General features: G+C 46.1%; 1 protein-coding gene across 1 annotated transcript in view; it reads right to left on the bottom strand.

The window, feature by feature from the left end:
* Window positions 1–1293: 1293 nt before the first annotated feature.
* The window catches only part of LOC126137588 (prostaglandin reductase 1-like), a 40965-nt gene continuing 27795 nt past the window's right edge, over window positions 1294–14463 (bottom strand). Inside the window, exon 3 of the mRNA XM_049915216.1 lies at window positions 1294–3575. Within this exon, the coding sequence (XP_049771173.1) occupies window positions 3123–3575 (453 nt within the window). The 3' untranslated portion in view covers window positions 1294–3122. The remainder of the gene's footprint in view (window positions 3576–14463) is intronic.

Raw genomic sequence — 14463 nt, 5'->3', positions numbered from 1 at the left:
AGTATTCGACACCGTAACGCAGATAATAGAGCATTATAGAGCCAGAGTCAAACTGAGTGGCATTCTGTGCTGTACAGCTATGAGGCTCGCTTCTGCCTGTGCCAATCAGATTGATGCTAACAATTATGTGGATGACATGGTGAAAGATCATAGGAGGCGGCGATTCTCGAGACCCAGATCTTTCCAACTTCTGAAATAACGGTGTGGGGAGCCACTGGATATGACAAGACTTCCGATAATTTCTGAAGTGAGGCTGAATGCTCGCCAGTATGTGGCAAGGAAGGTAAACGCTGTTGTCATCCCATTCGTGCCCAGGTACCAAATGGCATATCCCACCAGATAATGCAACAGCCTGCACTGCAGTTAACACCAAAAATGTCTTGAGGAATGTGTGGGACTTTGGCTGGCCTTGCGAATCCGCTGATTTGGCTCTGATGAGGATCTCTGGGGGTGTTGTAGGCAGACATATAAACCAACCTCTAACCAGCACTCTTCATGAACAATCACAGCATTTGACCCGTTCCAGGAACATATCTGCCTGTCGTTGCCAGAGAGGCTTGCTGTGAGTGAAGTGTGACTGGTGTTCTCTGTGGCTATCGAGGAAGCCTGAGCGCTGTCGGCCGCTATGGAGTCTCGCCGAGTCTGCCTGAGGACGAGGAAATGGACGCACTGTCGCCCGTAGTGCGTTGGGGAGCAACCAGTCTGTGTATTGATGTCATGGCGGTGCGATCGCTGAGCGACAACGGTTGTACCGAGCTACGGGCAAAGCGTGCAGAATCTGTGTTCCACATATTGCTGTCGTGGATGGAATACATCACCTGAGTCGAAGCCGTGCAGTTACAGGCGACGAGTGGAGGCTGTTTACCTGCCATCTTCTTGCTGCCATGTATGGAGTACGGCGCCCGGAGAGATGATATGCCTGTCGCATTCCGGTGAGTGTGGACATGAAAGTGACAGGGCCATGTCAGCATGCTGTTCACCTATGATTGCTAGGGGGTAGATAGCCACCAAGCCATTAATCGCTGGAGTGTTGTTGTTGTCTGCTTGTTGTGGATCATCGTGCATTCTGTTCTGGTAAGTTCTATTTAGTCTGTTTTCCTCTTTATTGCTGTGTGCTACTACAGCAGTGTGACGTGGACATAGTGTCGATCATTAGTGTTTGCACTGCGTCCGCAGCTCGTGGTCGTGCGGTAGCGTTCTCGCTTCCCACGCCCGGGTTCCCGGGTTCGATTCCCGGCGGGTCAGGAATTTTCTCTGCCTCGTGATGACTGGGTGTTGTGTGATGTCCTTAGGTTAGTTAGGTTTAAGTAGTTCTAAGTTGTAGGGTACTGATGACCATCGATGTTAAGTCCCATAGTGCTCAGAGCCATTTTTTTTGTTTGCTTTGCAGTGAATGTTGTTGATTAGTTTCTGAGTGACACTGTTTGGCAGACAGTATGGCTGATCGGCGTATGAGCGACATGGATTTGTTGTTGTGGTTTATTATGGCGACTTCCTTTTTGTTGCGGCTTTTGCGCCATGTTAGTATCATGCGTTGCGTCACTTTAGTGTTGCCTGCTAGCATGAGCTTGTGTCTTATTAAACTGCATATGTTAGTTTATTTGTCGCTAGCACAAATGAGGGCTTTGTTTTGGTTGCCAAGATTGTTCCTCATTCTTCCCTTTGTAAGATTAGTATTAAGTTTGGCTTGTAGTTGTTACATATATTGTACCTGTGTGTCTGTTAAGTAATTGAAAGCAATCTCATGTTCCATTGAAAGTTTAATTTATGAAGGGTGCCTCCATTTGATTGCTCTTAATTATTTACTGCGCTGTTAGCGCCGGGACTGAGCGACAGGTGATAAAATGTATGTGAGCTATCAATGCGAGGTTGTCACCATTTAACTGTGTTAAAATTTAGTGCGCTAGTGACGCTAAGGTTGCATGAGGGTTTTAATACATGTGAAGTCAATTGATATATGTTTGTTACGTATGTTTATAAAGTTGTGTGTCGAAGAGTGGGTTTAAAATAAATCAAGGTCTAAATTGTAAATATTTTTAGTGACTCGCAAGACGAAAGATTTTTTTATAACAAATATTATGCAATGCAAGTGGACGTTAACATTAGCTATGATCAACAATTGTGTAAATGTTTTTACCATGATGTACAATATGCTGACTGTCTATCAATAATGACTTGAAATTTATGCCCAGTAAAATCACCATTCTCCTTTGCCAACGGTTCTACTTTATCAGCATGTGTTTCACGCTAGGCAAGAAATTCCTCGTTTTTGCTTCTATATCATAACAATTACGAGGGAGTATTCCACACCATGGGGATGGACACTGGTGTTGGCAGTCATTTTCTGACTGAATGAAAATTTAATCATTTAACACCTATTATTTCATGACCATCTTCGCAATGTTTAATAAATATCGAACTAGTGTTTCATGAGGTAACACTTTCCACTTCCTTCACTATATGAGGGGCGTTCAGTTAGTAATGCAACACTTTTTTGTCGGCCAATTTTCGCTCAATAAATGCGGAATTCACTGTGGGACATCATGGAATATTTCCGTCGCAGCCCCTACGGTCTCGTAAAGTTCCAGCATGTGGCAGCGTTATGCTTCAAATTGCTCTGAGCGCTATGGGACTTAACATCTGAGGTGATCAGTCCCCTAGAACTTGGAACTACTTAAACCTGACTAACCTAAGGACATTACACACGTCGATGCCCGAGGCAGGATTCGAACCTGCGACCGTAGCGATCGAGCGGTTCCAGACTGAAGCGCCTAGAACCGCTCGGCCACACCGGCCGGCCTCGTGTACTGGAATCCTGAATGAAACCAACTATCAGAAAAAAATGTGTTGCGTTAGTTAGCGAACGCCCCTCATATACACCGGTGTACTGCCATTAGATCATCACTTTGCAGTTTCTCCTTGAAGGCCACCTGCAGTACCCCCATGTTCGAGTACATTCCTTATGCACGACGCCACTCTCTCAGATCGAGATGCCTATGGCTGCGATAGTCTACGCTCAAGTCACTTCCACATTCTGGAATCTGCTCGGTGGGAAAAGTGAGAGGTCCACAGTCAGTCTGCCGCGTGTACATTGGACCACTGTCCGACGCTGGAGTTTGTGGTCAGACTTTGACGAGAGCCTTGCCGATGGCGTCGCCCCTGAGCATGGCGGCGAACGCGCGCGGCGTGTCGAGGAAGCCGTCGGTGACGGTCTCTCGCCACTTGAGGCGGCCCTGCCTGATCCAGAGCGCCATCCGCTCGTCGGCCTCCGGCCAGCGGTCGCGCCACTGGGTGAACATGAAGCCGTCCATGCGCAGCCGCTTGCGGACGACGGCGGGCGGGATGAGCAGCATCCTGGGCGGGCGCGGGTCGCGGTACGTGGACACGCAGCCGCACACGGCGATGCGGCCCCTCTCGCGCATGCAGTCGGCCACCGCCGAGCTCAGGTCGCCGCCCACCGTGTCGTAGTAGACGTCGACCCCGCCGGGCGCCACCCGCCGCAGCGCCGCGCCCACGTCCGTCGTCTGGTAGTTGAAGGCGTGCTCGAAGCCCAGCTCTTCCCTCAGCCACCTCACCTGCAAAGGCGCCGAAGCACAAATGGCATGTATTGAGGCAAGCGATCTCGTCGGACTTTGGAGATTTGGCGGTTCTGATACATACTGAGGTGACAAGTCATGGATAGCGATATGCACACGTACGAGGTGCGTTCAAGTTCTAAGGCCTCCGATTTTTTTTTCTCCGGACTGGAAAGAGATAGAAACATGCGCATTGTTTTAAAATGAGCCCGCGTTCATTGTCAATACGTCCCAGAGATGGCAGCACCGTAGGGCAGATAGAATTTTACCGCCAGCGGCGAGAATGAGAACTGCTTTAAATACTTAAAATGGCGACGTTTTCCTTACTTGAACAGCGTGCAATCATTCGTTTTCTGAATTTGCGTGGTGTGAAACCAATTGAAATTCATCGACAGTTGAAGGAGACATGTGGTGATGGAGTTATGGGTGTGTCAAAAGTGCGTTCGTGGGTGCGACAGTTTAATGAAGGCAGAACATCGTGTGACAACAAACCGAAACAACCTCGGGCTCGCACAAGCTGGTCTGATGACATGATCGAGAAAGTGGAGAGAATTGTTTTGGGGGATCGCCGAATGACTGTTGAACATATCGCCTCCAGAGTTGGCATTTCTGTGGGTTCTGTGCACACAATCCTGCATGACGAACTGAAAATGTGAAAAGTGTCATCCAGGTGGCTGCCACAAATGCTGACGGACGACCACACGGCTGCCCGTGTGGCATGTTGCCAAGCGATGTTGACGTGCAACGACAGCATGAATGGGACTTTATTTTCGTCGGTTGTGACAATGGATGAGACGTGGATGCCATTTTTCAATCCAGAAACAAAGCGCCAGTCAGCTCAATGGAAGCACACAGATTCACCGCCACCAAAAAAATTTCGGGTAACCGCCAGTGCTGAAAAAATGATGGTGTCCGTGTTCTGGGACAGCGAGGGCGTAATCCTTACCCATTGCGTTCCAAGGGGCACTACGGTAACAGGTGCATCCTACGAAAATGTTTTGAAGAACAAATTCCTTCCTGCATTGCAACAAAAACGTCCGGGAAGGGCTGCGCGTGTGCTGTTTCACCAAGACAACGCACCCGCACATCGAGCTAACGTTACGCAACAGTTTCTTCGTGATAACAACTTTGAAGTGATTCCTCATGCTCCCTACTCACCTGACCTGGCTCCTAGTGACTTTTGGCCTTTTCCAACAATGAAAGACACTCTCCGTGGCCGCACATTCACCAGCCGTGCTGCTATTGCCTCAGCGATTTTCCAGTGGTCAAAACAGACTCCTAAAGAAGCCTTCGCCGCTGCCATGGAATCATGGCGTCAGCGTTGTGAAAAACGTGTACGTCTGCAGGGCGATTACGTCGAGAAGTAACGCAAGTTTCATCGATTTCGGGTGAGTAGTTAATTAGAAAAAAAATCGGAGGCCTTAGAACTTGAATGCACCTCGTACTTAACAGCCGGCCAACTTTCAAATCTGAAGTTGCCAATAGTGTAGTGTAAGTAGGCTGTTTAGGTTTTTTTTATTGGTAACGCCATGTAGCGCTCTGTATGAAAATCACTGAGTGTGCTGTGTGCAGTCTGTGGCTGGGTGGCATTGTTGAAATATTCGCTATTGTAGTGTTGGGCTGTTGGCTGTTAACAGCGCGTAGCGTTGTGCAGTTGGAGGTGAGCCGCCAGCAGTGGTGGATGTGGGTAAGTGACATGGCGGATTTTTGAGAGCGGATGATCTGGACGTGTGTCCATCAGAAACAGTACATTTGTAAGAATGGATGTCATGAACTGCTATATATATTATGACTTTTGAACACTATTAAGGTAAATACATTGTTTGTTCTCTATCAAAATCTTTCATTTGCTAACTATGCCAATCAGTAGTTAGTGCCTTCAGTAGTTTGAATCTTTTATTTAGCTGGCAGTAATGGCGCTCGCTGTATTGCAGTAGTTCGAGTAACGAAGATTTTGTTCCATTGTGTCTAACTTTTGAAGCTTTTGCTGTGTTTGTCCCATTTGTTGTATTAATTCTAATAACAATGCACTGGTGTCTGAAACATGTTCCTCAGTGCTTTTCGGCAGTGAATTTGCACCGGCAACATTCACATTTTGACAAGCAAGAAAATTTCTTGACTTATTTGAGAAAACGATGAGGACCCAAAAGCTGAATCTACAGTATTTGCGAGATTGTGTCCTGTCATTTCGGATTCCTGAGGCGAGCTGTTGCGGACCGATCGATCGATAATGCTTCCCTGTTCACTAGTTGTTTCACTGTCTACGCCATTATTTGCCGCCCGCTCCATTTCCCTATGCACAATTACCAAATTACCACTTTGAATGTCTGTTAATTCATTACACAGTGGTGCTGATAAGCTACGCACGTCGTCACTATTATTTCTCAGTTTACTTTGGAGCCTAGTGTTACGTTTTTCACACGCCAATATTGTCACAATATTTCACACGATAACACAGAAAAGCACAATTTGAAGAGCAAAATAAGAAAATACCTACCAATATTCTTCAAAATTTCGACTGACTGTGCTGTGGGTTTGCTCTGTTGTGGACCATTATCTGTCTGCATGTCAAGAGTGAGCATTATCTTTCTGTTGGAAGGACAACACTACTTCTTCAAGACTGCATGGAAATCCATTACTTCAGTGTGCATTTTCTTTTACTACTCAGACTTTGAGAAAAAAAAAACACTGCAATTTTACTCTGGTGAATGATCAGGACTGTCTTTATGAACTGTGAGAAAATTTTATCTTTTGACCAACATTGTATCAATAAGTGTGTGCATTTGATTTCTTTGTTATTGTAATTGTAAAAATTTTTTAGCAAATATGTATTGGCCAGTGCCCAAGACAATTTGTAAAATTTTTTGTGGGGAGCATGGGGGCTATGTAAGTAGGCTGTTTAGGTTTTGTTAGTGGTAACGCCACGTAGCGCTCTGTATGAAAATCACTGGCTGTGCTGTGTGCAGTCTGTGGCTAGTTTGCATTGTTGTTTGCCATTGTAGTGTTGGGCAGCTGGATGTGAACAGAGCGTAGCGTTGAGCAGTTGGAGGCGAGCCGCCAGCAGTGATGGATGTTGGGAAGTGAGATGGCGGATTTTTGAGAGCGGATGATCTGGACGTGTGTCCATCAGAAACAGTACATATATTATGACTTTTGAACATTATTAAGGTAAATACATTGTTTGTTCTCTATCAAAATCTTTCATTTGCTAACTATGCCTATCAGTAGTTAGTGCCTTCAGTAGTTAGAATCTTTTATTTAGCTTTGGTATTGGCGCTCGCTTTATTGCAGTAGTTCGAGTAACGAAGATTTTGTGAGGTAAGTGATTTGTGAAAGGTATAAGTTAATGTTAGTCAGGCCATTCTTTTGTAGGGATTTTTGAAAGTCAGATTGCGTTGCGCTAAAAATATTGTGTGTCAGTTTAGTGTTGATCAGAATAGGCAAAGAGCGAAATGTCTGAGTACGTTCAGTTCTGCTCAGCCGTTTGAAAATCAAATAACGTAGGGGATTTACCAGCACAGTAATTCACTAATTTTTCTAAGAGGACGTTTCATAGGCCAACTTTCAAATCTGAAGTTGCCAATAGTGCAGTCCCTTAACAACACAGTGGTCTCTTTCCAGTTCTGCAACTTTTACTGTTATCGACTCTTAACTAGACAGCGAGGACACACAACAGCAAAACTCTGGGTACTGGAAGAACACGACTGCGTCGGCCGTTCAAATAACATTACTAAACCACTATCCCGAAAACGGCTTCCAGGGATAGCAAAAATTTGTTTTCAGTCTATATTCATAAAAGTGTAAACTGTTGATTGTTAAAAATCGTTAATCTGCGAAAGTTCTTGAAAACTGCTTTGAAATTTTGACCCAACGTTGCATTCTGATAAAGGCGTGATTTTACGCACCTCTTCCTTTAATATATGATATACAATATACGGGGTGAACGTTAACAGCACCGAAATTCCTGGCTGGAAATGGAGGAAATAAATGTCCTATGAACATGTGACCGGAAATGGACGGCGTGCGTGCAACAACAAATCGTCGCGGAACTGAGTACAGAGCTGCATCGCATCGACGTGACAGCAGGTCTTAAGGTGGCCTCCATGAGATGCAGTGCACGCATTCACACGTCGCATTGTGGACTGTCGCACGTTTTTACACGTTCCGGTCTCTCTCGCCGTCAACACGCTGTTGACGTCAGGAACTGCTTCAGTATACAAAACGCTTTTCAGATGCCTCCAGAGGTAAAAATCTGGGAGATTTAAGTCTGATGATCCAGCAGGCCATGCTACAGGGCCTTCTCGCCCTGCCCAGTGTCCATGAAGTTGTTGAGGTGTCGGTGAACTATACTGTGGAAGTGGGGTGGCGCTCCCTCGTGCAGAAATTACGTACCCTGTCGTATTGCTAAAGGCACACTCTCAAGCAGCTCAGGAAGAGCATTCCGCGTAAGTCCAGGAAAGTTCCTTTGATGAGACTTCGTGGAATAATAACTGGTCCAGGTATGTGGTCGCCAAGAATCCCTGACCACACTCTGACGCTGGACCGATGCTCATAAATGCCTCAACCATTCGCCGAGGATTATCTGTGTCCCACAGATGACGATCATCCAAATTGATCATGCCAGTTCTGGTTATAATTTCTTCGGTGGTAAAGAGGACTGAGAGCAGAAATCTCATTATGATGGTCTGGTGCAAAAATCATCGACAAAATCCTCCCATAGAGAGAAATCCTCTACTGATAATCCTTTCACTCGTTGCAGGGGTAGTAGCTGTTGTCATGTAGGATACACATGACCGTACTTTGACGTACAACATGTTGGCGGGCCACTTGCCTGGAGCTTGTACTACTGTTCGTCTCAATATCCTGTAGAGTGTGGTCCTCCAGTCCGCCACCTCCCGGCACATTAGTCTGTCTGGAATATGCCGCAGAATATATCGTTGTACGTAACTTAGCTGAAGAGACAAGACGTCATAAACACTGATATAGGTGAGAAAATGTCGCATCATCCGTGAAGTTTTAATACGTTTATTCTTTGCTATTAAGACACCCCTCCAAGCGAGTGAAGTTAAGGAAACCCCTGACACCTGGCAGAGCTTTCGACAGCTTTCAGCTGCGAAGCTCAAACTTCTGTAGGTGAAAACAATAGTCTTTTATAGAACTATAAAAAGGCTTTACCATAGAGAGGTTTACAAAATCGCGTTGTAGACGCGGGAAAAACCAGCGCCCAGCTTACAAAAAGTGTCCAGGATCTTGTGTCTGAACCTGGATACACTACTTATACATTTGCACGTTATGCATGTTTCTTTTTACGACTGTTTCATAATTTCAAAGCTGTTTTCACGAATTCATGGAAATGAAATTTTTTCGACACTTCGCTACAAACAAAGTATATTTTCTTGTTTTCGTCTTTAATAGAACAGTGGCAAAATTAATACCCGGCAATGCTGGGCATGTCAGCTTGTTGTTTTATATTTTGATACTGCAGTTGCGACGTCTCCTTAATTTTTGGAAACTAGTATAATGTTTTAGAATTAAAAGCAAGTATCTGAGTGCTTCTGCTTGGTAGTAGATAAGAGTAATCAAGAAAAAAACAAACAGTATCGAACGAAGATGAGTGCCTACAGCTGTTGCGTCGCTTGATAAGGCTAAACGCTGGCAAGAAACAAACCTTCACCTGCTCTGGTGCGAACCTACGGTTGTGAATTGGTGACAACGGTCACCAGATAAGGCTGACGTCTAGATGGAGCAGCGATGCATGCTGTCATGAGCCAACGGTTCAGAATGTTCGCTGATTGGTATCAGATTGTGGTGTCGCTTCCTGGCGTAGAAAGTATATTTCACACTCTGTGGAGAATCAATACTTTTTCCAATTCAAGAAAATGATTTTTTCCAGGCACTCCTTCATACTTGCTTTACCAACACGTTGCGTAAAAAAGTAGGTACACTAACAAATTTCATAATTTTGGTTCTATTACCTCATGTTGATTGCCCTTTTCCGATGACGCCAGATATCGTATCGAGAGAGAAAAAAAATGGTTCAAATGGCTCTAAGCACTATGGGACTTAACGTCTGAGGTCATCAGTAACCTAGACTTAGAACTACTTAAAACTAACTAACCTAAGGACAGCACACACATCCATGCCGGAGACAGGATTCGAACCTGCGACCGTAGCAGCCGCGTGGTTCCGTACTGAAGCGCCTAGAACCGCTCGGTCACAGAGGCCGGCTATCGAGAGAGACAGTAGACTGTTCTTATCCACAAGACCCATTTGGTGTGCACAATAAAAATATAGCACTCTCTACTTCCAGTGACCTCTTTTACGACACAAGGGAATTAATGACATTAGCTGTCAGTGGACGTTGATTTTAATCAATGGGGCAAGTTAAAAATTTGTGCTGGACTAGGATCCAAACCCAGGTCCCCTGCTTACTAGGCAGATGTGCTGACTGTTGCACCATCCAGACACAGCTGTCAGCGTAACTGCTCCCGTCAGACCCAAATCCTCACCTCATTGCCGCGCAGGGTAACCGCGCGGCCTCGGGTGCCTTGCCACGGTTCGCGCGACTCCCCCCCCCCCCCCCCCCCCCCAGAGCTTAGAGTCCTTCCTCGGGTATGGGTGTGTGTGTTGTTGTTAGCGTAAGTTAGCCGAAGTTAGATTAAGTAATGTGTAAACCTAGGGACATATGACCTCAGCAGTTTGGTCCCCTAGGAACTTACCACAAATTTCCAATTTTTCTCACCCTATCCACATACTAGTATGCAGTGCCCCTTTGCCCACTATACTCATTATTCGCGGCATTTCCCCGATTTCCATAAGACCGATGCGTGGCGTACATCGGTACTGAAGTGATCTATTGGTCGTTCTCACCTTCATTACACCTCTTTTATGCTAGTTTATTCATTTTCATTTTTCTCAGATTCCGTCGGAACCGCCACGCGGGACTAGCCGAACGGTGTAAGGCGCTTCAGTCATGGACTGTGCGGCTGGTCCCGGTGGAGTTTCGAGTCCTCCCTCGGGCATGGGTGTGTGTGTGTATGTTTGTCCTTAGGACAATTTAGGTTAAGTAGTGTGTAAGCTTAGGGACTGTTGACCTTAGCAGTTAAGTCCCATAAGATTTCACATACCTTTTGAACCGTCGGAACCAGAGAGCTGAAGCTACTCATACATGGAATGAGTTTATAAAATTATCAGAATCCTGAAAAATGTCTGTAATTCTCTTTATGACCCCATTCTCTATTTTTATGAAGCTACGTGTTTCACTGACGAGTATTATAATATGACCCTACTTGGAAGCCACTTTGCGAAGGTGGATGAATACAGCACTCACGCGCCGATCTGCAGCAGGCTACTCATTTTATCTTACATAGTTCAGTCTTAGCTCCTCAGTAATTAAATAACTGAATCCGTTTTCTCCTCGCTTGTTTCCCGTAGATGGATATGACACGATTGTCTTGTTAAAAGTACTGCAACCAAGCCTTTTTCAATAAAACTTTTGACTTGGCTACTGTTGACAGGAGTTGACTATTAAATATTTTGTAAAACCATGGCGGACCACTAGACGTTACTTCGAATCTTAGGATGACAATTCAAATTCGTTATTTTTTGTTTTAAGATATGACTGTATGCTTAATTTGCAGACGTTAACTGCAATTTAACATTGATCAGCTTTTAACGCCAACGAACGGACACAGAGTATTATTTACGAGAGGCTGCTTCACTGAAGAACACTAGTCATGGTACAATTGTACGTGGGATCTCTCGAAATACAGTGCACTGTGTTTTTAAATGAGGTGTGTCTTCATTTTGTTTCTATACAATGTTTTATTGTCATTATTGCAAAAATTTCTCATTTGTTCTGCTTATCTGATAGATTCTGATGATACCTGTGGCCGAAACGTGTCAAAGCGTATGTTTTGAAAAGTAAAGATGTAACAGCTACCAAGACGAACAATTACATAGACAAATTTGGGTGTTAGGAAGTCTTTTGTGGAGGTATTTGTATGTACCGGTACGGTACTGAAACGAAATCGGAAAAAATGAAACTTATGGCACAGCTTAAGTAAAAAAGGGATCGAATGATGACACATTCCGAGGCATCAAGGGACCGTCACTTTAATAATGAAGGGAAATTTGGCGAGTAAAAATACTGCAGGGAGACGAAGGGATGAATACTGTAAGCAGCCACAAATGGTTGTATGAGGGGCAATCAAATGAAAATCGATCACCCACCACAACGGCACCATGGAATACTTCAATTCAAAACCAATTACCACACTCGTTGAGACGTTTATCCGACTGGGAGGCAGACGATCAATTTCTGTTTCGTAGAACGCGGTCGGCCGCTGGCGGTTCCACAACCAAATCCTCACATGCACTTCCTTGTTCAACTGAAAACGACGTCCATGCATGTCTCGCTTCAGGTCACGAAAAATGCCAAAATCGCACGCTGAAAGCTCTGGTCTGTTGGGAGGATGTTGCAGTGTTTCCCAACCAACCAATCAAATTGCCGAAGCGTAGCTTCCGTCCGATTGGCAGTGTGGTTCAAATGGCTCTGAGCACTATGGGACTTAACTGCTGAGGTCATCAGTCCCCTATAACTTAGAACTACTTAAACCTAACTAACCTAAGAACATCACACACATCCATGCCCGAGGCAGGATTCGAACCTGCGACCGTAGGGGTCGCGCGGTTCCAGACTGTAGCGCCTAGAACCGCTCGGCCACACTGGCAGGCGGCAGTGCGGGATCGGTCGCTATCAAGCAACAGGATGATTCCGCCCAGCAGCATTCCTTGACGCGTCGTACTTTCTGTGAAGTGTCTTCATAGCGCTGCGCAGTGACTGTAGTGCCACGTTCGAGGAACTCTACGAGTAGAGGAATCATCCCGTTGCACGGTAACTCCCGCCACCGCAGTGCCAATCGGACGGAGGCAATGCTTCACCGATTTGGTAGGAAAACATCGCAACATCCTCCGTACGGTCTGGACGTATCACCGTGAGTTTCACATCTTTGGCGACCTGAAGAAACACATGCGTGGATATTGGTTTCAGTCGGACGAGGAAGTGCAAGAACGGAGGGGTTGTGGATTCTTCAGCGGCCGACAGCGTTCTACGAGACAGGAACTGTTCGTCTGGTCTCCCAGTGAGATAAACGTCTCACCGAGTGTGGTGACTGCTTTTGACTGGAACTGTTCCATGGTCCTGTTGTGGTGGGTGTCCTTTTTCCATCTGATTGCTCCTTGAAGGCTGCTGTAGCTATCCGGAGATGAAGAGGCTTGCACAGGATAGACTAGCATCAAACCAGTCTTCGGCCTGAAGACCACAACGCCGCGCGGAGTCGCCGCGTGGTTTGAGGCGTCATGTCACGGATTGCGCGGCCCCTCCCGCCAGAGGTTCGAGTCCTCCCTCGGGCATGTGTGTGTCTGTGTGTGTGTGTGTTGTCCCCAGGATAAGTTAGTTTAAGTAGTGTGTAAGTCTGGGGACCGGTGACCTCAGCAGTTTGGTCCCTTAGGAATTCACATACATTCGAACGTTTGAAGAAACCAACAACACGATATTATTTGTCGACCAGTGTTATTGCACCTGGAAATGAGGACGGTTCGGTCAGTGCGTGAGTTGTACCTTTCCACTTGAAGCCCATCAGTGTGTGGACTGTTGTGCTAACGACCAGATAACTTGCTCGTGAAGCTATTCGGTTCAAAAAATGGCTCTGAGCACTATGGGACTTAAACTTCTGAGGTCATCAGTCCCCTAGAACTTAGAACTACTTAAACCTAACTAACCTAAGGACATCACACACATCCATGCCCGAGGCAGGATTCGAACCTGCGACCGTAGCGGTCGCGCGGTTCCAGACTGTAGCGCCTAGAACCGCTCGGCCACAAGCTATTCGGACTTCACAGTGTTTACGACGGTCGGAAAAGTGGATATGATTTTTTGTTTGCTGTAATGTCACAGCTTGTTTCTGATGACAGGCACAGGAGGCCAACTGCAGTAATATCGTGGCTAAGCAGTACTACGACACTGTATCGTGCAAGCTGCTCGCGGACGAGAACAAACGTAATGTAATGGCGGTAGAGGGCGAAGAGCGGTGTGTGTGTGGGACGGGGGAGGAGGGGGGGGGGCAGCCAGCCAGCCTAACACACGTGTTCTGCACTTCAGCGAAAGTAGATGTGAAGCATATTGGTAGTGAATGCCGAATCCAATGAAAACATATATGTACAGGGCTATTACAAATGATTGAAGCGATTTCATAAATTCACTGTAGCTCCATTCATTGACATATGGTCACGACACACTACATATACGTAGAAAATCTCATAAAGTTTTGTTCGGCTGAAGCCGCACTTCAGGTTTCTGCCGTCAGAGCGCTCGAGAGCGCAGTGAGACAAAATGGCGACAGGAGGCGAGAAAGCGTATGTCGTGCTTGAAATGCACTCACATGAGTCAGTCATAACAGTGCAACGACACTTCAGGACGAAGTTCAACAAAGATCCACCAACTGCTAACTCCATTCGGCGATGGTATGCGCAGTTTCAAGCTTCTGGATGCCTCTGTAAGGGGAAATCAACGGGTCGGCCTGCAGTGAGCGAAGAAATGGTTGAACGCGTGCGGGCAAGTTTCACCTGTAGCCCGCGGAAAATTGGCTCATGCCACAACTGGAGACCGACAGCGCCGACTTCATCTTTCAACAGGATGGTGCTCTACCGCACTTCCATCATGATGTTCGGCATTTCTTAAACAGGAGATTCGAAAACAGATGGATCGGTCGTGGTGGAGATCATGATCAGCAATTCATGTCATGGCCTCCAAGCTCTCCCGACTTAACCCCATGCGATTTCTTTCTGTGGGGTTATGTGAAAGATTCAGTGTTTAAACCTCCTCTAC

The sequence above is a fragment of the Schistocerca cancellata genome, chromosome 1 (genome assembly GCF_023864275.1).
Source record: "Schistocerca cancellata isolate TAMUIC-IGC-003103 chromosome 1, iqSchCanc2.1, whole genome shotgun sequence".
NCBI lineage: Eukaryota > Metazoa > Arthropoda > Insecta > Orthoptera > Acrididae > Schistocerca > Schistocerca cancellata.
Note: the sequence above shows the minus strand (reverse complement) of the source record. Positions and strands in the feature narration are given on the sequence as shown.